The 23,918-nt window shown below is 39.6% G+C and overlaps 1 protein-coding gene across 2 annotated transcripts; it reads left to right on the top strand.

Moving 5' to 3' along the window:
- Window positions 1-1,174: 1,174 nt before the first annotated feature.
- On the top strand, window positions 1,175-23,677 carry LOC122689938 (zinc finger X-linked protein ZXDB-like). Of its 2 annotated transcripts, none has more exons than XM_043896781.1 (2): window positions 1,175-3,687; window positions 23,620-23,677. In XM_043896781.1, exons 1-2 carry the CDS (start codon window positions 1,249-1,251, stop codon window positions 23,659-23,661), a joined length of 2,481 nt encoding a protein of 826 aa, XP_043752716.1. In that variant the 5' UTR covers window positions 1,175-1,248; the 3' UTR covers window positions 23,662-23,677. The 2 variants fall into 2 exon arrangements, with proteins under 2 accessions (XP_043752716.1, XP_043752718.1); XM_043896783.1 differs by lacking the exon at window positions 23,620-23,677 and adding an exon at window positions 3,797-7,215.
- The last annotated feature ends 241 nt before the right edge of the window (window positions 23,678-23,918 follow it).

The following is a 23,918-nucleotide window of genomic DNA, read 5'->3' as shown; positions in this document are numbered from 1 at the left end:
ATTCTTTACCACTGAGCCACCAGGGAAGCCCATTTAAACTACAGGTATCCCATAATCTAGTCAGCCCTTGAAACCTTTCTCTTGCCAGATAATTCACCCTGTGTTTATGTCAATTCTCAACTCACTGATGACTGACAAATTGGAGGATCATCATCAACATTAGTAAGATCATTAGGCATCACAGGCCAAACCCATTACAGTGAGGCTAGGCCACCACAATTAAATGCAAGCAGGCACACCAAGGCTCCTGGGCAGACAAAAGGCATCTGCGCCTTTTTCTCAGGAGAGTCCACTACAGTAATTTAGGATTTAACCTTATCACATTTCACCAGTACTGCTATCCAGAGATCTCCACGTGCTGGAGAATCTAGAGTAAGCTGAGGAATGTCCTCAACATGCTGTGAGATTTGACATGAAATTTACCATGGTGTACCCAAAGCTGGAAGAGCAAAGAGTTGGTTTAGGTTGTGCACCTTATAGGGAGAACCCTATAGGTTCTCTATAGGTTGTGTCTTCCAGATTTCAATATAAATTGCTTCATCCTCCAGGCCTTGCATTTCTAGGCTCAACAGTGCTAATCTGCTTTGACCCCACCTCTTATTCATTCTAGTCTCTGCACCAGCAGGACGAAAAAATTAACTATGGGATAAATTTTCCTGAGGACATTGCTCAAGACAGCTCTGAATATGGAAGTCTCCAGGAAAATTTTTAAAAGACATCCTTTTCCATAGTGTATTCTCTCAGGAATTTTCTGTCACCTATCAATCCAGCCATCCATCCATCCAATACACAGTGTTTAACACATGGTAAGTGCCAACTGCCATGCTTAGCACTGGGAGGGACTGGGGTATGTGTGTTTATTTTGGTACATACCATGAGGTTCCGGTTTCTGTTGCCGTTTAGTAGATAGATACCTAAGGTATTCATTCCAGCACTTTTTACTGAAGTGAACTGCCGTTTCTCTTGTAACTCTGAAGACCTCCTTGATTTCCTACTAATATTAACAGTGGAACTTATATAGGTATACGAGGCTCTGCCCCTGGGCATTCTATTCTGTTCTAGAGACCCTGTACAAGAATATTTAAATCACGGTGGCGTTAAACACGTTTTAATATCTGATAGGGCCAGTTTCTGCGCAGTGCACATTTTTTTTTTTCCTCTTTCAGGAACGTGTTCGGGCCCGCGGTAGGGGGCGGGGTCGCGCCTCCTCCGCGGCTCTGGTTCCAGTGGAGCTTCACGGACGCAGAGATGGAAATCCCGAGGCTGCTCCCGGCTCGCGGGATGCGACAAGGCGGAGGGGCTGGCAGCCCCGAGGGCGGCGGCCGGATCCGCGGAGGTCCTGACCTGCGGGCCGGTCAGGCCCCGGCGCGCCGCCTCCTGCTGCTCCGGGGCCCCCAAGATGGCGGGCCCAGGCGGCGGCGTGAGGAGGCCAGCGCGGCTTCTTCGTGCCCAGGCCCGGGCCCGAGCCCGTTGGCGCTGAGGCCCAATGACGCTAGCGGCTCCGGCAGCGGCGGCGGCAGCAGCGGCGGCGATGACTTCTTCCTGGTGCTGCTGGACCCGGTGGGTGGAGACGTAGATACCGCGGGCGCTGGCCAGGCCGCAGGGCCCGTGTGGAGGGAGGAGGCCGGGCTGGGCCCAAGGCTCCTGGGGGGCGAAAGCGGCGCGAACCCCGAGGGCCGCCCTGCGCTGGGCCCCAGCTGCCTGTCGGCTATCCCCGCCCCAGTCCCGGCCTTGGCCCCGATCCCCGCTCCAGGCCTGGGCCCTGCCGCGGCCTTCGCAGGCACTGTCACCATTCACAACCAAAACCTGCTGTTGAGCTTGGAGAACGGCGTCCTCACTCTGGCCACGCCCCCACCGCCCGCCTGGGCGCCTGGGGTCGCCCCTGCCCCGCAGCCCGGGGGTCTGATAGCCCCGCAAGCTGGGATCCCGCACGCCGCGCAGCCTGGAGACTGTCCGGAGCTGCCGCCCGACCTCCTGCTGGCGGAGCGGGCAGAACCTGCGCCTGCCCCAGCGCCCAAGGAGGAGGCGGAGGGCCCGGCTGCTCTTGAGAGCCCCCGCGGGCCGCCAGGCCCTGGCCAGGGCGTGTTGCTGTACCTGTGTCCTGAGGTGCAATGCGGACAAACCTTCGCCAAGAAGCACCAGCTGAAGGTGCACCTGCTGACACACAGCAGCAGCCAGGGCCAGCGGCCCTTCAAGTGCCCCCTGGGTGGTTGCGGGTGGACCTTCACCACCTCCTACAAGCTCAAGAGGCACCTGCAGTCACACGACAAACTGAGGCCCTTTGGCTGCCCAGCAGAGGGCTGTGGCAAGAGCTTCACCACCGTGTATAACCTCAAAGCACACATGAAGGGCCACGAGCAGGAGAACTCATTCAAATGTGAGGTGTGTGAGGAGACCTTCCCCACGCAGGCCAAACTCAGCGCCCACCAGCGCAGCCACTTCGAGCCTGAGAGGCCCTACCAGTGTGCGTTTTCCGGCTGCAAGAAGACATTTATCACAGTGAGTGCCCTGTTTTCCCATAACCGCGCCCACTTCAGGGAACAGGAACTCTTTTCCTGTTCCTTTCCCGGCTGCAGTAAACAGTATGACAAGGCTTGTAGGCTGAAAATTCACCTTCGGAGCCACACTGGTGAGAGACCGTTCCTTTGTGACTTTGAGGGCTGTGGCTGGAACTTCACTAGCATGTCCAAACTCCTAAGGCACAAACGGAAGCACGACGACGACCGGAGGTTCATGTGCCCCGTGGAAGGGTGTGGTAAATCTTTCACAAGGGCTGAACATCTGAAAGGCCACAGCATAACCCACCTGGGCACGAAGCCTTTTGTGTGCCCGGTGGAAGGTTGCTGTGCCAGGTTCTCTGCTCGCAGTAGTCTCTACATTCACTCCAAGAAACACTTGCAGGATGTGGACACTTGGAAAAGCCGATGCCCAGTCGCCACTTGTAATAAACTCTTCACATCCAAGCACAGCATGAAGACCCACATGGCCAAAAGGCACAACCTGCGCCAGGATCTCTTAGCTCAGCTGGAAGCTGCAAATTCTCTTACACCCAGCAGTGAACTTACCAGCCAGGGGCAGAGTGACCTCAGTGATGCTGAGCTTGTGTCTCTCTTCTCTGATGTGCCTGGTAATAGTTCTGCTGCAGTACTGGACACGGCATTGGTGAACTCTGGGATCTTGACTATTGATGTGGCTTCTGTGAACTCAACTCTGGCAGGAAACCTCCCTGCTAATAATAATAATTCCTTAGGGCAGGTGGTGGACCCTCAGGCCTTGATGGCCACCAGTGACCTTCCTCAAAGTTTGGATACCTCACTCTTCTTTGGAACGACAGCAGCAGGTTTTCAGCAGGGTCCCTTAGATATGGATGATGTCTCAAGTCTAAGTGCGGGGCCATTGGCATCTCTGAGTTCTTTGGCTGTGAAAAATTCGAGTCAGGAGCCCCAAGCTTTGACCCCTAGCAGTAAGCTAACAGTAGACACAGATGCTCTGACTCCTTCAAGCACCCTTTGTGAAAACAGTGTCTCAGAACTTCTGCCACCAACCAAAACTGAATGGAATGTACATCCTGACTCTGACTTCTTTGCACAGGAGGAAGAAACCCAGTTTGGATTCTCCAATCCAGCAGGAAACCATGGGTCTCAGAAAGAAACAGATCTTATCACAGTGACTGGCAGCTCATTTTTGGTATGAACTAAACTCTGTTCATTCCTTGCCACATGGCTTACTTTTATTGATGACACTCAATTTTGAGAATATTCTGGACTGAATGCTTAAATACAGTCATTTCTTACAGGTCTGAAGAAGAACAGAGCCCTGGGCTGCAAGTTTGGAGATTTAAATCTTGATCTTAGAGTCTGGAACTGGCAGGTTGTGTGACCTTGAACAAGTCACTTATCCTATCTGAGCCTTAATTTCCTTATTTATAAGATGAGGTGGTTTGAATAGATTGTTCATGAGGTCATTTTAGCTCTATTTTCTTGAGTTTGTGCTCTTTTGCGAAAATTTTAGGACTTTTTACAATGATTAACAACTGCATGTGCTGCTAATGTAAGGAAAAGTGCACTGAGAGTTAATGATTTGAGAACATGGAACTGGTGTTTAACTTTAAAATTTTAGTCGAAATTTTTTGCAGTGCCAAAATCTCTCTAAAATCTAGTGGTAGTGCTTAAAAAAGAAAGCTGAAAGTCTGGGTTAGCTCTTTTTACATTTTTATCTTTCTAGCCTCTTTTTTTTTTTTTTTTTTGATGGAAAGCTGTGTTGGCGAAAGTGCCAAGTGTTTGATATGACTCAGAGTCAGAAATATTGACTTTGTGGTGTTGAAAAAGTGGCCTTAAATAAGTCATTTTCTCTTACTAACCCTTATTTCCCTAGGTGTCATGACTTCATTGTAATTTACACATACCTGATGCATTGTAGACTTCCTTTTCTATCCTATTAGTTAGGTTTGGAGGGAAAATGTTTTGTACTTTGGCATGCTTTAGTGAAATTTTATGACCTTTTCTGCCCTCTCATTCCCTTCTTCAAAGAGAAACAAGTAGCATAAATTAACATCATGTTGTGCAGACAATAATGTTTGATGCAGGTTAACAAACAGAAAAGGGAATCTCTGTCGCCCACAGATTAAGGAATTTTTACCACACAATTCTGTGACTTTGCCAACCTGTTCATTAGACCAGGACAGTGTTTTTGCTCTGCCTTCAAAGCTGTCTTGTAGAGTGACGGGAGAGCCTGTGGTTCCAAGAAAATCTGGAAATGGACCAGAAGATTTTCTTCCCTCTGTGCTCCAGAGAGTTCACTGTTTGCCTTCTTCCAGAGTTGGAATGAGAGATTTACTTTGCATTTTGAGTAAATATTATGTCTTACCTGAGCATAGCATTTTATAGTTTATGTAGCACTTTCACAACTGTTATATTTGATCCTCACGATATTTTGAGATAATTGTGGCAAAGTTGCAACTATAAGTCATATTAATATTTACCTAACTCGTGTCTGTGTTTGTGTGTGTGTATGTGTGTGTGTGTGTATGCACATCAACTTTCATTCTACTCTTCAGAGTTTCATGGTAACTTTTGTTTATAACCACTTGTTCTGTTCCACCATAATTGATGTCTGTTACCTTCTGCCAGCTCTGCCCCCTCTCTAAACTATTCTCTCACATGTGCATTACATTCCTTGCCATGATCTCTGTTTTTTTAAATAGGTAAGTTTTTTTCATGGTCACCATCTCTCAGCCATTCAGGACATGGCCCATTTTTTCAGTCCCAATATTTACTGCAAGTCTGAATTAAGAAATTATTTTCTGGAATTAGAGGTCAGAGTGTTTGTAATATGAATCAAATAATAGTGAACATATTTTATGTAAGGTTTTAGTCAGACATGTAGTTTTTTATTTTTCTAATTTTTTTTTTTTACCATGTAATTCTGCTAGCAAACACTATTGCTCTGAAGCATTCTAATCCAGTACTGTTTGTATGTACGTTTGTCGATAACAATTATCGTAGCACTTTGGCAGTGCACTTTATAATTTGCCATCTTGAAATGCATCTGTACTGTCTAATTTTTAAATTGGTTGTACTCATTCAGTGAAAAAGCAAAAAGTATACATCAGTTTGTAACCCAAAGAAATGGTCAGAGTGTAATTGTTTCTAACCGTTTAACAGTTCTCCCTCAGCACTTTCAAAATATTTTAAGCCCATTTTAGAAATGTGTTGTCATCACTTAAGTCCAAGAGGAAGGTCTTAAGCATCTGTTAATATATATAACCATAAAGATATTTTAAAATCCTGTCATTTTGTTTCTTTTATCCCTCATTAAAAATGATCTTAAAATATGCTTTTGTTATATTCTATGGCATTGTCAAAGGACAGGCTCTATTTTTCTTGAAGATAAAAATCTTGTATTTATGGGCCCATATGGTTTCTTTCAATACCTTTTTTCCAAACTGACAGTGAACATAGCATGAAACTACAGTCAGAAATATCACTGCAAACATTATGGTTAATTTTTGTTAGTGTTGGCATAAATTTGCCATTCAGAAGAAAACAATGGGGTATGATTTAATATTATCTCATTTGCTTTTTGTGCTTTTTCAGTCTTTGATTTATTAAAATTTTACCAATTGAAATCCTAATAACAAAATACTTTGTAGAAAGGTTTGCATCCCCAGGGTGTTCATCATGAGTTAAAATACTTTTATCTTGACATTTTTACCTTGATCTCACTATAGTATTACATAATTGAAAGCCTTGAGTAATAGAAGTGAAACTTGATATAAGAGTCATTTTTCTCTGGATCAAATACTTCATATTCCTATCCAGGAAAAATTAAAAAAGGGTGTTTATGACTATTCCTTGATTCCAGATAAAGCATTAATTCCCTGTTTGTGAATATCCATAATCCCTTAGTAATTACTGACATCAAACAGATCCACTTGATGATTTGGTAATAAAACCTAATTTGGTTGCAACTCACTCAAACTATTGATAACAGTGATGATTGAAATATAAGACTGAGCTGAAATTTATGTAATTCATGGTTCTGAACAAAAGATTTGCTTAACAGTTTTTTAGAAAGTGAAATATATTATGTACGTTTAGAGAACAGGTTATCAAGCACTTTGTCAGAACACAACTATATATTAAAAGCAAAACACTTATTACAAATGAATTTTTTATATTTTTCAAGTCTAAGTTGATTTGGTAACATTATAAACTTATTGTATATTTCATGCTAATTTACTGCCTATATACAAAATACAAGACAGAAGAGTACTAGGGATTCAGCTAAGAGGAATAAAATGTGAGCTACTTCTTAATTTTGGAGAGGAAATGCGAATTTACATTAAATATTTCACATCAAAACAATATCAGCAAGTGTGTTTTCAGACATTAAATTAATGGCTTGAGGGAAGGAGGAGCAATAGCTATGCTTTAATGTATTGTTAGACTTAATTACATAGATAAGAAAATAGATAAATTCCAGTCAGGAAAAAAAAAGCACAAGGAAAGAATTTGAAATGCAATTGGTCACAAAACACTTGGAAAGACAACTAGCTCAAATGCAGGATGCATGTTTGATAAGTGCTAGGTCTTAGGATTAGATTGCAAATATGGAACCAATCTCTGAAGAACTATGAAAACCAGTCACACTGGATAGGACTTTATTCTGGACATGTTTAAGAGTCAGTGAAAATATTAATATTTAAGAAGAGAAGTTAAATGATGAACATATAGAAAGTTTAATATAGTAGACATGTACAATGTGAATTTGGTTAGGGGAAATAGGAAAATCATTTAGGACTCTACTGTAATAATTTCACAGTTCTGTGATGAAGGCTTGGACTGGAGTTGTGGCAGAAAAGGACAGATTGGAGATGTTTCTAAATTGGAGAAACATACAACTTCGTGACTCACTGAATATGTGAGACATCTATGAGAAAACAGAAGATCAGAAATGATACTTTAAGGATTTTTTTTGAAAACTAAAACTTACATTTCATTAACATAAAACAAAAGGTTGGGTATTGACTTTTTTCAGAAATATATACTGAAAGAAAATTAATTTAGGGCATGTTTAATTTATTGAGAAGTGAAGAATCAGTTTACCCTGAATAAACTATACATATTGTGGGTTATACACACCATTAGACAGGGGCCATTTCATCTCTCTTGGCTCCTTCATATAGTCTCAGATTTACATTTAATGTCTGTACACTGGTTTGCCTTTGAGTGTTAACATCTGCAGTCATCTTCAACCTCATACAATACCCTCCCACAATACTCTGCATCAAAATGTGCTATGTTACCTCATGTGACAATATTTTCTTACAATTCTCTTCCCTACAATGGATATTCAAAAGATGTTTTATGTAGTACTTAGTAATATAATAAATCACTTCTCCAGAATTGAGGGGTGCTGTGTAGTCATTACTTTCAATAGTTCCTCAATATAAACTCTGCTAGATTGAATTTTGCCTATATTTTTCTCATATGAGAAGAGATAGTACCAGAATTGTCCAAAACTAACTTCCATGTGATCCTTGGGGCTCCTTATTCATGATTCCCTCTGTGACTAACAATGTGGTGTAGGAACTCAGTCACAGGGATCACATCTTCTCTTATTTATATATCCTAGCATATTTTCCCATTTTTTTGTTACCCTTACCATTAATGGTGATAACTCAGATGGAATGGAATTCAAAGAAAGAGAGAACAAAAAAGTAGCATAAATAATTACATAGCAATTATGTTTTGTTTGATGGTGAATTTTTCCATCTGATGTTCTGTCATCAACAGAACACTTCATCTCATTCTGATTTTCTGCTAACATTTCAGTCAGTTCAGTTCAGTCGCTCAGTCATGTCCAACTCTTTGTGACCCCACAGACTGTAGCATGCCAGGCTTCCCTGTCCACCACCAAGTCCTGGAGCTTGCTCAAACTCATGTCCATCAAGTTGGTGATGCCATTCAATTATCTCATCCTCTGTTGTCCCCTTCTCCTCCTGCCTTCAGTCTTTCCCAGCATCAGGGTCTTTTCTAAGGAGTCAGGTCTCCGCATCAGGTGGGCAAAGTACTGGAGCTTCAGCTTCAGCATCAGTCCTGCCAATTAACATTCAGGGCTGATTTCCTTTTCAATTGACTGACTTGATCTCCTTGCAGCCCAAGGGACTCTCAACAGTCTTCGCCAACACCACAGTTCAAAAGCATCAATTCTTCGGCACTCAGCTTTCTTAATATTCAAATTCTCACATCCATACGTGACCACTAGAAAAACCATAGCTTTGAGTAGATGGACCTTTGTTGGCAAAGTAATGTCTCTGCTTTTTAATATGCTGTCTAGGTTAGTCATAGCTTTTCTTCCAAGGAGCAAGTGTCTTAATTTCATGGCTGCAGTCACCATCTGCAGTGATTTTGGAGCCCCAAAAAATAAAGTCTGTCACTGTTTCTATTGTTTCCTCTGTCTATTTGCCATGAAAATGATGGGACTGGATGCCATGATCTTAGTGTTTTGAATGTTGAGTTTTAAGCCAGCTTTTTCACTCTCCTCTTTCCCTTTCATCAAGTGACTCTTTAGTTCCTCTTCACTCTCTGCCATAAGGGTGGTGTCATCTGTATATCTGAGGTTATTGGTATTTCTCCTGGCAATCCTGATTCCAGCTTGCACTTCATCTAGCCTGGCATTTCACATGGTGTACTCTGCATAGAAGTTAAATAAGCAGGGTGACAGTATACAGCCTTGATGTACTACTTTACCAATTTGAAGAAAACTCAAGCAATGAAAAATAATATATAGTCAAGTTCTAAATAGTTATACTTTAGAATGATAAAGATTTAAATAGCAGCTGGTCATTCTTAGAGTATGGACTAAAAATTGTGATAAGAAAAAAATTCAATACACAGATTATCAAAGGTACTTCAAAAATTTTTAAGAATCTAAACTTTAATTTGGGATACAGCAATTACATTAAACTATCCTAAATTAAAATTTAAACAAAATTGTGAGTGGTACTTAAATAATTATAGCAAAATCCTTTGGCAAATACATTTTAAATTATGCTTTATTTTTATTTATTCTATACTGGAATCCTGAATGTAGTATTATATATGAAAGTGATCTTCTGGAAATCATATAAAATAAATGTCATTTTCAAAGAGAGAACTATAGATAACAGTACTAAGATAAATAAAAGTTCTTAACACATTTGGAAAAGGGAACAAAGTCCACCATAGCAAAGCAGGACTCTCTTTAAAGACAAGCAACACTGTGTTTCTGAGATGAAAAACAATTACAAATGGTAGCAAAAACAAAGACATTTCAGCTCTAGGCATTCTCCCTTTGGAATGAAGCCAAAAAATTGTTAATCTTTAGCAGGCTCTATTTCCCTTTCTTGTTTACCTGATACAGTGGAGGGATAACTGTGGTATAAAACAACATTATGCTGGATGTGGAAGAAAGAAGCTGGTTACATATCTGTTTGTGGGGAATTAGCCAAAACAGAGAGCTGAAGTGGAAATTCCTCAGGCAATGACTCAGTGAATAGAGTAAAAGTTCATTCCAGGATAGTTCCAATTTTAGATTGTGTACTGCTGGACAGATGTTTTTTCCTCTTTATTCATGTTGGAATTAATTAATACCAAACATAGCATTTGATGTTTCTAAGGAAATGCAACATTTTTTCTCCCTTAAAGTCACCTTATGTTCCTGTGCTTCTTGGAGTTTATTATTATTATTTTATTGTTAATTATCAATAATATAAATAAGAACTCTTATCAGATGCCATTACATACTAGTAGAAAAAAGGGGACGTCATATTTATTATTTTTGCATCACTTACCAGAATGTTGATTAAGTAAAGCTTATTTTTCTATTTCTTTTCCTTTGAAGATTCACTTTCCCATGGCTATGTCATTGTTTATGTACTTAGAAAGCAATAGGACTTTGGAGCATTGTTAAAATATTAATGTTTTTGTAATTATAACCTTAGTAATTTGGCTACCTTGAAAATAGAGAAACCTAGGCCAGATGTAAAACTACTTGCCTGGAGAGGGCATATGGAAAGGAATGAAGGAGAAATTCACTGGGGAAAAAAAAGAAATTTCTTTCTGTTATTAAATCAGACTTTGTTTAATCAATCCTTGTGATTAATCTTGTATATTTTACAGCATATTATAGTCTGATTTCAGAAGACTCTATATACAGGATTGAGTCTTTCTTTAGAAGAGACTTTAAAAATTTGGTGACATTTATATATTTAATTTTTATTGAATTATAATTGGCATACAATATAATGTTAGTTTCAAGTGTACAACATAGGGATTTAACAATCTTTTTTTTAACTTTTAATTAGTTCAGTTCAGTCACTCAGTTGTGTCTGACTCTTTGCGACCCCATGAACCATGGCACATCAGGCCTCCTGTCCATCACCAACTCCCGGAGTCCACCCAAGCCCATGTCCATTGAGTTGGTGATGCCATGCTACGATCTCATCCTCTGTCCTCCCCTTCTCCTCCTGCCTCGATCTTTCCCAGCATCAGGGTCTTTTCCAAAGAGTCAGCTCTTCGCATCAGTTGGCCAAAGTATTGGAGTTTCAGCCTCAACATCAGTCCTACCAATGAACACCCAGGACTGATCTCCTTTAGGATGGACTGGTTGGATCTCCTTGCAGTCCAAGGGACTCTCAAGAGTCTTCTCCAACACCACAGTTCAAAAGCATCGATTCTTTGGCGCTCAGCTTTCACCATAGTCCAACTCTCACATCCATACATGACCACTGGAAAAACCATAGCCTTGACCAGACGGAACTTTGTTGACAAAATACTGTCTCTGCTTTTTAATATACTGTCTAGGTTGGTCATAACTTTCCTTCCAAGGAGTAAGCATCTTTTAATTTCATGGCTTCAATCACCATCTGCAGTGATTTTGGAGCCCAGAGAAATAAAATCAGCCATAGTTTCCACTGTTTCCCCATCTATTTGCCATGAAATAGTGGGACCGGAAGCCATGATCTTAGTTTTCTGAATGTTGAGCTTTAAGCCAACTTTTTCACTCTCCTCTTTCACTTTCATCAAGGCTCTTCAGTTCTTCTTCACTTTCTGCCAAAGGGTGGTGTTATATGCATATCTGATGTTATTGATATTTCTCCTGGCAATCTTGATTCCAGCTTGTGCTTCCTCCAGCCCAGCATTTCTCATGATGTACTCTGCATATAAGTTAAATAAGCAGGGTGACAGTATACAGCCTTGACATACTCCTTTTCCTATTTGGAACCAGTCTGTTGTTCCATGTCCAGTTCTAACTGTCGCTTCCTGACCTGCATACAGATTTCTCAAGAGACAGGTCACATGGTCTGGTATTCCCATCTCTTTCAGAATTTTCCACAATTTATTGTGATCCACACAGTCAGAGGCTTTGGCATAGTCAATAAAGCAGAAATAGATGTTTTTATGGAATTCTCTTGCTTTTTTGATGATCCAGCATATGTTGGCAATTTGATCTCTGGTTCCTCGGCCTTTTCTAAAACTAGCTTGTACATCTGGAAGTTCACAGTTCATGTATTGCTGAAGTCTGGCTTGGAGAATTTTGAGCATTACTTTACTAGTGTGTGAGATGAGTGCAATTGTGTGGTAGTTTGAGAATTCTTTGGAATTGCCTTTCTTTGGGATTGGAATGAAAACTGACCTTTTCCAGTCCTGTGGCCACTGCCGAGTTTTCCATATTTGCTGGCATATTGAGTGGAGCATTTACAGCATCATCTTTCAGGATTTGAAATAGCTCAACTGGAATTCCATCACCTCCACTAGCTTTGTTCATAGTGATGCTTCCTAAGGCCTACTTGACTTCACATTCCAGGATGTCTGGCTCTAGGTGAGTGATCACACCATCATGATTATCTGGGTCATGAAGAAATTTTCTGTACAGTTCTTTGTATTCTTGCCACCTCTTCTTAATATCTTCTGCTTCTGTTAGGTCCATATCATTTCTGTCCTTTATTGTGCCCATCTTTGCATGAAATGTTCCCTTGGTATCTCTAATTTTCTTCAGGAGATCTCTAGTCTATCCCATTCTATTGGTTTCCCCTATTTCTTTGCATTGATCACTGAGGAAGGCTTTCTTATCTCTCCTTGCTATTCTTTGGAACTCTGCATTCAAATGGGAATATCTTTCCTTTTCCCCTTTGCTTTTTGCTTCCTTTCTTTTCACAACTATTTGTAAGGCCTCCTCAGATAGCCATTTTGCTTTTTTTTTGCATTCCTTTTTCTTGGGGATGGTCTTGATTCCTGTCTCCTGTACAATGTCATGAACCTCCATCCATAGTTCATCATTTTCTTTTTAATTTATTTTTTATTGAAGTATAATTGCTTTGCAGAATTTTGTTGTTTTCTGTCAAACCTCAACATGAATCAGCCATTGGTATACATATATCATTTCCATTTTGAAAGTCTGTCCCATCTCCCTCCCCAACCCACCCCTCTAGATTGATACAGAGACCCTGTTTGAGTTTCCTGAGCCATACAGCAAATTCCGGTTGGCTGTTTATTTTACATGTGGTAATGTAAGTTTCCATGTTACTCTTTCCATACATCTCACCCTCTCCTCCCCTCTCCTGATGTCCATAAGTCTATTCTCTGACTGTTACTCCACTGCTGTCTTGTAAATAAGTTCTTTAGTACCATTCTTCTAGATTCTGTATATATGTGGTAGAATACAATATTTATCTCTTTCTTTCTCACTCACTTCACTCTGTATAATAGGTTCTAGGTTCACCCACCTCATCAGAACCGATTTAAATACATTCCTTTTTATGGCTGAGTGACCTGCCTCTTGAGAAACCTGTATGCAGGTCAGGAAGCAACAGTTAGAACTGGACATGGAACAACAGACTGGTTCCAAATAGGAAAAGGAATACGTCAAGGCTGTATATCGTCACCCTGCTTATTTAACTTATATGCAGAGTACATAATGAGAAACGGTGAGCTGGAAGAAGCACAAGCTGGAATCAAGATTGCAGGGAGAAATATCAATAACCTCAGATATGCAGATGACACCACCCTTATGGCAGAAAGTGAAGAGGAACTAAAAAGCCGCCTGATGAAAGTGAAAGAGGAGAGTGAAGAAGTTGGCTTAAAGCTTAACATTCAGAAAACTAAGATCATGGCATCTGGTCCCATCACCTCATGGGAAATAGATGGGGAAACAGTGGAAACAGTGTCAGACTTTATTTTTGGGGGCTCCAAAATCACTGCAGATGGTGACTGCACCCATGAAATTAAAAGATGCTTACTCCTTGTAAGGAAAGTTATGACCAACCTAGATAGCATATTAAAAAGCAGAGACATTACTTTGCCAACACAGGTCCATCTAGTCAAGGCTATGGTTTTTCCAGTGGTCATGTATGGATGTAAGAGTTGGACTGTGAAGAAAGCTGAGTGCTGAAGAATTGATGCTTTTGAACTGTGGTGTTGGAGAAGACTCTTGAGAGTCCCTTGGACTGCAAGGAGATCCAACCAGTCCATCCTAAAGGAGATCAGTCCTGGGTGTTCATTGGAAGGACTGATGCTGAAGCTGAAACTCCAGTACTTTGGCCATCTCATGCGAAGAGTTGACTCATTGGAAAAGACCCTGATGCTGGGAGGGATTGGGGGCAGGAGGAGAAGGGGACGACAGAGGATGAGATGGCTGGATGGCATCACCGACTCTATGGGCTTGAGTTTGAATAATCTCTGGGAGTTGGTGATGGACAGGGAGGCCTGGCGTGCTGCAAATCATGGGGTCACAAAGAGTTGGACTCAACTGAGTGACTGAACTGAACTGAAATGAATATTCCATTGTGTATATGTATCACAACTTCTATATCCATTCATCTGTTGATGGATATCTAGGTTGCTTCCATGTTCTACCTATTGTAAATAGTGCTGCAATGAACAATGGGATTCATGTGTCTTTTTCAATTTTGTTTTCCTCAGGGTATATGCCTAGAAGTGGGATTGCTGGGTCATATGGTGGTTTTATTTCTAGTCTTTTAAGGAATGTCCATACTGTCTTCCATAGTGGCTGTATCAATTTACATTAACCAACAGTGCAAGAGTGTTCCCTTTTCTCCACACCCTCGCCAGCATTTATTGTATGTAGAATTTTTGAGGGTGGCCTTTCTGACCGTTGTGAGATGATATCTCATTGTAGTTTTGATTTGCATTTCTCTAATAATGAGTGATGTTGAGCATCTTTTCATGTGTTTGTTAGCTATATGTATGTCTTCTTTGGAGAAATGTCTGTTTAGGTCTTTTTCCCACTTTTTGATTGGGTTGTTTGTTTTTCTGGCATTGAATTGTATGAGCTGCTTGTATATTTTGAAAATTATTCCTTTGTTAGTTGTTTCATTTGCTATTATTTTTATCCATTCTGAGGGTTTCTTTTTTACCTGGCTTATAGTTTCCTTCTTTGTGCAATAACTTTTAAGTTTAATCAGGTCCCACTTGTTTACTTTTGTTTTTATTTCCGTTACTCTAGGAGGTAGGTCATAGAGGTCTTGCTTTGATCTATGTCATCGAGTGTTCTGCCTATATTTTCCTCTAAGGGTTTTATAGTTTCTGGTCTTACATTTAGGTCTTTAATCCATTTTGAGTTTATCTTTGTGTATGGTGTTAGAAGCATTCTAATTTCATTCTTTTACATGTAGCTGTTCAGTTTTCCCAGCACCATTTATTGAAGAGGTTGTCTTTTCCCCATTTTATATTCTTGCCTCCTTTGTAAAAAAATAAGGTACCCATAGGTGCATGGGTTTATTTATGGACTTTCTATCTTGTTCCATTTGTTTACAATTCTGTGTTTGTGCCAGTACCATACTGTTTTGATGACTGTAGCTTTGTAGTATAATCTGAAGTCATGAAGGTTGATTCCTCCAGCTCCATTCTTCTTTCTCAAGACTACTTTGCCTATTTGGGGTCTTCTGTGTTTCCATATGAATAGTGAGATTTTTTGTTTTAGTTCTGTGAAAAATGTCATTGGTAATTTGATAGGGATCACATTGAATCTGTAGATTGCATTTGGTAGTATATTCATTTTCACAATATTGATTCTTCCTACCCAGGAACATGGAATATCCCTCCATCTGTTTTCTTTTGTCTTTTTAGGGAAGTTTATTCCTACAAATTTCATTCTTTTTGTTGAGATTGTGAATGGGATTGATTCCTTAATTTCTCTTTCTGATTTTCCATTTTTGGTCTATGGAAAAGCAAGTGATTTCTCTGTATTGATTTTGTATCTTGCAACTTTGCTAAATTCACTGATTAGCTCTATTAGTTTTCTGGTGGTGTCTTTAGGGTTTTTTTATGTAGAGCATCATATCATCTGCAAACAGTGAGAGCTTTACTTTTCTTTTCTGATCTGTATTCCTTTTATTTATTTTTCTTCTCTGATTTCTGTAGCTAGGACTTCCATAACTATGTTGAATAATAGTGATGAAAGTGGATACCACTGTGTTGTTCCGAATCCTAGAGGGATGATTTCAGTTTTTCACCGTTGAGAATAATGTTTGCTTTAGGCTTATCATATATGGTTTTTTACTATGTTGAGGTAGGTTTTTTCTATGCCCATTTTTTTTGAAGAGTTTTAATCATAAATGTGTGCTGAATTTTTTCAAAGGTTTTTTCTGCATCTATTGATATTGTCATATGATTATTTCTTTCAATTTGTTAGCATGGTGTGTCACATTGATTAATTTGCATATATTGAAGAATCCTTGCATTCCTGGAATAAACGCTACTTGATTATGTGGTATGACCTTTTTGATGTGTTGCTGAATTCTGTTTGCTAAAATTTTGTTGAGGATTTTTGCATCTATGTTCATCAGTGATATTGACCTGCTGTTGCTTTCTTTTTGTGTTGTCTTTGTCTGATTTTCGTATGAGGGTGATGGTGGCCTCGTGGAATGTGTTTGGAAGTGTTCCTTCCTCTCCATTTTTTTGAAAGAGTTTTGAAGGATAGGCATTAGCTCTTCTATAAATGTTTGATAGAATTCTCCTGTGAAAGCATCTCATCCTGGGCTTTTGTTTTTGGGGAGATTTTTTATCACAACTTCAATTTCAATGCTTGTAATCAGGTTGTTCATAATTTCTATTTCTTCCTGGCTCAGTCTTGGAATATTGAACTTTTCTAAGAATCTGTCCATTTCAACCAGGTCATCTATTTGATTGCCATATAGTTGTTCAAAATAGTCTCTTATAATCCTTTGTATTTCTGCATTGTCTGTTGTAACCTCTGCTTTTCATTTCTAATTTTGATTTGATTATTCTCTCTTTTTTTCTTGATGAGTCTGGCTAAAATTTGTCAATTTGGTTTATCTTCTCAAAGAAACAGCTTTTAGTTTCATTAATCTTTAATATTGTTTCTTTCATTTTTTTTCATTAATTTCTGCTCATATCTTTATGATTTCTTTCCTTCTACTTATTTTGGGGTTTTTTGTTGTTCTTTATCCAGTTGCCTTAGGTGTAAAATTAGGTTGTCTATTCGATGTTTTTCTTTTTTCTTGAGGTAGGATTGTATTGCAATAAATTTCCCTCTTAGAACTGCTTTTGCTGCATCCCACAGGTTTTGAGTTGTCATGTTCTCATTGTCATTTGTTTCTAGAAATTTTTTGATTTCCCTTTTGACTTCTTCAGTAACCTGTTGGTTATTTAGAAATGCATTGTTTAATCTCCATGTGTTTCTTACAGGTTTTTCTTGTAATTGATGTCTAGTCTCATAGCATTGTGGTTGGAGAAGATCCTTGATATGATTTCAACTTTCTTAAATTTACTGAGGTTTGACTTGTGACCCAAGATGTGATCTATCCTGGAGGGTGTTCTATGTGCACTTGAGAGGAAGGTATATTCTTCTGCATTTGGCTGGAACGTCCCCAAGATATCAATGAGATCCATCTCATCTAATATATCATTTAAGACTTGTGTTTCCTTATTAAATTTTCTGTTTTGATGATCTGTCCATTGGTGCGAGTGGGATGTTAAAAGTCTCCTGCTATGATTGTGTTACTTTCAGTTTCTCCTTTTGCGTCTGTTAGTGTTTGTGTTTTTGTATTGAGGTGCTCCTATGTTGGGTGCATAGATAGTTACAATTGTTATGTCTTCCTCATGGATTGATCCCTTGATCATTATGTAGTGTCCTTCCTAATCTCTTGTAATCTTCTTTATTTTAATGTCTCTTTTGTCTGATACGGGGATTGCTACTCCAGCTTTCTTTTGCTTCCCATTTGCATGGAATATATTTTTCCATCCTCTCACTTTAAGTCTATATGTGTCTTGAGGTCTGAAGTGGGTTTCTTGTAGACAGCATATATATGGGTCTTGTTTTTGGATCCATTCAGCCAGTCCGTGTCTTTGGTTGGAGCATTTAATCTATTTACATTTTAAGTAATTATTGATATGTATGTTCCTATTGCCATTTTCTTAATTTTGGGGGGTTGATTTTGTAGATATTTTTTCTTGTCTTATATTTCTTGACTATATAAGTCTGTTTAACATTTGTTGTAAAGCTGGTTTGGTGGTACTGAATTCTCTTAACTTCTGCTTGTCTGAAAAGCTTTTTATTTCTCCATCAGTTTTTAATGAGATCCTTGCCAGGTAAAGTAATCTTGGTTGTAGATGTTTCCCTTTCAGTACTTTAACTATATCCTGCCATTCCCTTCTGGCCTGCAGAGTTTCTGCTGAAAGAACAGCTGTTAAATGTATGGGGTTTCCCTTGTATGTTACTTGTTGCTTTTCCCTTGCTGCTTTTAATATTTTCTTTGTGTTTAGTCTTTGTTAGTGTGATTAGTATGTGTCTTGTCGAATTTCTACTTGGGTTTATCCTGTATGGGATTCTTTGCACATCTTAGACTTTATTGACTATTTCCTTTTCCATGTTGGGGAAATTTTCAACTATAATCTCTTCAAAAATTTTCTCATACCCTTTCTTTTTCTCTTCTTCTGGGACCCCTATAATTCAAATGTTGGTGTGTTTGATATTGCCTCAGAGGTCTCTGAGACTATCCTCAGTTCTTGTCATTCTTTGTACTTTAATCTGGTCTTCAGAATTTATTTCCACCATTTTATCTTCCAGCTCACTGATTCTTTCTTCTGCTTCAGATATTCTGCTATTGATTCCTTCCACAGTATTTTTAATTTCAGTAATTGTGTTGTTTGTCTCTGTATGTTTATCCTTTAATTCTTCTAGTTCTTTGTTAATTGATTCTTGCATTTTCTCCATTTTGTTTTCAAGGTTTTTGGTAATCTTTACTATCATCATTCTGAATTATTTTCCAGGTAGTTTCCATATTCCCTCTTCATTTATTTGGACTTCTGTGTTTCTAGCTTGTTCCTTCATTTGTGTAGTATCTCTCTGCCTTTTCATTATTACTTTTTTTTTTTTTAACTTACTGTGTTTGAGGTCTCCTTTTCTCAAGCTTCAAGGTTGAATTCTTTCTTCCTTTTGGTTTCTTCCCTCCTAAGTTTGGTCCAGTGGTTTGTGTAAGCTTTGTAGAAGGTGAGGTTTGTGCTGAGTATTTTTTGTTGTTTTTGTTTGTTTGTTTTTCCTCTGATGGGCAAGGTTGAGTGAGGTGGTAATCCTGCCTGCTGATGATTGGATTTGTACTTTTGTTTTGTTTGCTGTTTAGATGAGGCATCCTGCCCATGGTGCTACTGGTGGTTGGGTGATGCTGGGTCTTGTATTCAAGTGGTTTCCTTTGTATGAGTTCTCAATATTTGATAGTTCCAGGGTTAGTTCTCTGATAGAATAGGGTCTTGGAGTCAGTGTTCCCACTCCAAAGGCTCAGAGCTTGATCTCTGGACAGGAACAAAGATTCCACAATGGTTTCTTATGGCATTAAGTGATATTGATACAAATATCCAAAAATGAGAAAACAAAGATGAACCCCATACAAATGGCAGTTGCAAAATCAGGCAAATAATTAAAGTAATGGAATATAAACTTATACATATACACCCATAAGGAAAGTCAAAACAGTCCAACAAAAATAAAGTACAGTAGACTGACACAATGCACAAAGAAAATAAAAAATTATATTTACCAGTTAAGAACAAAACTAACTAAAGCACAACTGGAAAACAAAACTAACAAATATGTTGACAGGAAAGGAAAGAAAGAAAAGAAAGAAGGAATAGATATGCAAAGTTAAGTGTAGGTAGGTGAAGAAGATTTATATCCATTAATGATTAACTCAAGGGGCAAAGACCAATAGGAAAGGCAAACAAAGGGATAAATTTAGAAAAATATAATAGGTTTAAAAAATTAAAAATTGAAATTATAAAAAATAGAAAAAAAAGAAAAAAATGGAAGAAGAAAGAAAAAAAAAAAAAAAACTCCACAGAACTGCAAAATCCCAATGTAGAGGCAGAGGTTTATAACAACAATAAAAAGTGTGACTGAATATACACAAATACATATACATCCTTAAGCAAAATCAAAACAGTCCAACAAAAGTAAAGTATAATAGATTGACCCAGCAAACAAAGGAAACCAAAAATTATTTCTACCAGTTAAAAACAAAACTAACTAAAGCACAAACTGGAAAACAAAACTAAAGCAAGATGCCAATTGGGGAATAAAGCAATGAAAATAAAACTAACAAATATGCTGAGAGGAAAGGAAAGAAAGAAATAATACATATGCAAATTTAAATAGAGGTATATAAAGCAGATTTATATACATCAAAGTTTAACTACAAGGGAAAAAGTACAGTAGGAAATGCACCTAAAGAAACAAAAGACCTATACATAGAAAACTATAAAACACTGATGAAAGAAATCAAAGAGGACACAAACAGATGGAGAAACATACCGTGTTCATGGATTGGAAGAATCAATATTGTCAAAATGGCTATTCTACCCAAAGCAATCTATAGATTCAATGCAATCCCTATCAAGCTACCAACGGTATTTTTCACAGAACTAGACCAAAGAATTTCACAATTTGTATGGAAATACAAAAAACCTCGAATAGCCAAAGCAATCTTGAAAAAGAAGAATGGAACTGGAGGAATCAACCTGCCTGACTTCAGACTCTACTACAAAGCCACAGTCATCAAGACAGTGTGGTACTGGCACAAAGACAGAAATATAGATCAATGGAACAGAATAGAAAGCCCAGAGATAAATCCACGAACCTATGGACACCTTATCTTTGACAAAGGAGGCAAGGATATACAATGGAAAAAAGACAACCTCTTTAATAAGTGGTGCTGGGAAAACTGGTCAACCACTTGCAAAAGAATGAAACTAGAACACTTTCTAACACCATACACAAAAATAAACTCAAAATGGATTAAAGATCTAAATGTAAGACCAGAAACTATAAAACTCCTAGAGGAGAACATAGGTGAAACACTCTCCGACATAAATCACAGCAAGATCCTCTATGACCCACCTCCCAGAATACTGGAAATAAAAGCAAAAATAAACAAATGGGACCTAATGAAACTTAAAAGCTTTTGCACTACAAAGGAAACTATAAGTAAGGTGAAAAGACAGCCGTCAGATTGGGAGAAAATAATAGCAAATGAAGAAACAGACAAAGGATTAATCTCAAAAATATACAAGCAACTCCTGCAGCTCAATTCCAGAAAAATAAATGACCCAATCAAAAAATGGGCCAGAGAACTAAACAGACATTTCTCCAAAGAAGACATACAGATGGCTAACAAACACATGAAAAGATGCTCAACATCACTCATTATCAGAGAAATGCAAATCAAAACCACAATGAGGTACCATTACACACCAGTCAGGATGGCTGCTATCCAAAAGTCTACAAGCAATAAATGCTGGAGAGGCTGTGGAGAAAAGGGAACCCTCTTACACTGTTGGTGGGAATGCAAACTAGTACAGCCACTATGGAAAACAGTGTGGAGATTCCTTAAAAAACTGGAAATAGAACTGCCATATGACCCAGCAATACCACTTCTGGGCATACACACCAAGGAAACCAGATCTGAAAGAGACACGTGCACCCCAATGTTCATCGCAGCACTGTTTATAATAGCCAGGACATGGAAGCAACCTAGATGCCCATCAGCAGATGAATGGATAAGGAAGCTGTGGTACATATACACCATGGAATTTTACTCAGCCGTCAAAAAGAATTCATTTGAACCAGTCCTAATGAGATGGATGAAACTGGAGCCCCTTATACAGAGTGAAGTAAGCCAGAAAGATAAAGAACATTACAGCATACTAACACATATATATGGAATTTAGAAAGATGGTAACGATAACCCTATATGCAAAACAGAAAAAGAGACACAGAAATACAGAACAGACTTTTGAACTCTGTGGGAGAAGGTGAGGGTGGGATGTTTCAAAAGAACAGCATGTATACTATCTATGGTGAAACAGATCACCAGCCCAGGTGGGATGCATGAGACAAGTGCTTGGGCCTGGTGCACTGGGAAGACCCAGAGGAATCGGGTGGAGAGGGAGATGGGAGGGGGGATCGGGATGGGGAATAAGTGTAAATCTATGGCTGATTCATATCAATATATGACAAAACCCACTGAAATGTTGTGAAGTAATTATCCTCCAACTAATAAAAAAATTAAAAAAAAAGAAAGAAATAAATGTAAAAAATAATAGTAGGTTTAAAAAATTAAATATTAAAATTTAAAAAAGAGTAAAGAAAAAAAAAAAGGAAAAACTTCACAGAACTGCAAAAGTCTAACTGCAAAAAGTAGAGGCAGAGGTTTATAACAACAATAAAAAAAGTGACTGAGAAAAGAAAAGCTCAAAAGCTTAATTAGATTTCATAGTGCTGATAAAATCGACAACTACAACGGCGGAGGTGGGGGGTGGGCGGGGAGAGGGGAAGAAAAGAAAAGAAAAACAAAATCCAACAGAATCTACAGAGCAAGTGAAAACATAAGACTAATAAAAGTTTTTCTTGAGTCACTGCTGTCAGATTCCTTTCCATTGCTGGGAGTCACAGTCCACCTTACCTCCCTAGGATGCCCTCCAACACTGTACTGCTCTCTGGACCTGCTGTGGGGGCTGCTCATATTCTAATCTGGTCCTACTCCTGTGTGTTCTTGCCTCCAATGTCCACAGCTATCAGAACTAGTGCTTTTTCTTTTGTGGGGGCTCTCAATGTCTTTTTATATATTCCATAGACACAGAGTCTGCCTAGTTGAACATGTGGATTTAATCTTCAGCTTGTACAGCTGGTGGGAAGGTTTTGGGTCTTCTTCCTTAGTCACACTGCCCATGGGTTTCAATTGTGGTTTTATTTTCACCTCTGCATTTGGGTCATCCACTGGGGTTTGCTCCTGGGGCTGCCCTGGAGGACTTGGGTTTGCCCCTCTGAGGGCCACGTGTGGAGGTGAGGCAGCTGCTTGGGTCGCAGGGTTCTGGTAGCACCAGGTACTCAGGGGAGTTGGCTAGGCAGCAGGAAATATAGTGCTCTAGAAGGGTATGGCAACTAGTATTGGCCAATATGCTCCAGTATTCTTGACTGGAGAGCCCCCCTGACAGAGTAGCCTGGCAGGTCACAGTCTACAGGGTCACAGAGAGTTGGACATGACCAAAGCTACCCTGCACACATAGCCTCAAGGCTTTTTTTTTTTTTTTTTTGCCTTTGGTAGCTCTGCACCAGTGAGGGCTGAGCGTGTACATGGCACAGCTGCTTGGCTTGCAGGGACCCTGATGGCGGCAAGTGTGCAGGGACATGAACTGCCTCTGCTGGAGGAGTTATGGCCCTATCAGAGTCTTTTTTTCAAGCCTCTTATAGCTGGTGATCTTTGGCCAGTCTTTCTCCATAGCTCTGCCTGTTCAGGCACTTAGAAGGCTCCCTTGCCTGGGGTCCTTCTCTGTTGTTCCGTGCATCAGGCATTTAAAGTGGCACCCTGGGTGGGGTCCTATTCTGTAGTTCAGTGCTTCAGGCATTTGATGCGCCAGCCTCTCTATTGTTAAGCTGCCTGATGTGATGCTGGCATGTGGGGTGAGAGGCTATGGTGATGGCTCCACCCCCTATGCATGACTCAGCTGTATTGCCTTGCTTCCATGACTGCCTGGCTTTCTTTCACAGGCATTTCCCACCACAATCTCCTCCCTCACACCCTCTCTATCTGTCTCTCTGCAGTCAACAGCAGCCCTCACCCTGGGATTGCTCCACAGTCCCTAAACTCCAGCTCCCAGCCACTGCACCTTCCAGGGGACCTGCATCCCTGTCCAAGGTATGTATGACTGAGTCAAGGACTGTCTGATTCTCATTCCATTTAGGCTGCCACAGATCAGCTGTTTCACTCTCACCCTTAAATGTTTCTCCTCTGACTCAGACAATTTCCCCGATGTGGGGATGGGACCCCTGCTTCATTTAGCCCACCTGCCAAGGGCAGGTCCAGTCCTACTAATACTCCTGTTTTTTCCCCCTAGTTCCTT

Source organism: Cervus elaphus, chromosome X, assembly GCF_910594005.1.
Source record: "Cervus elaphus chromosome X, mCerEla1.1, whole genome shotgun sequence".
Taxonomy (NCBI): Eukaryota; Metazoa; Chordata; class Mammalia; order Artiodactyla; family Cervidae; genus Cervus; species Cervus elaphus.
The sequence above is the reverse complement of the archived record's forward strand: the minus strand, read 5'-3'. Positions and strand labels throughout refer to the sequence as shown.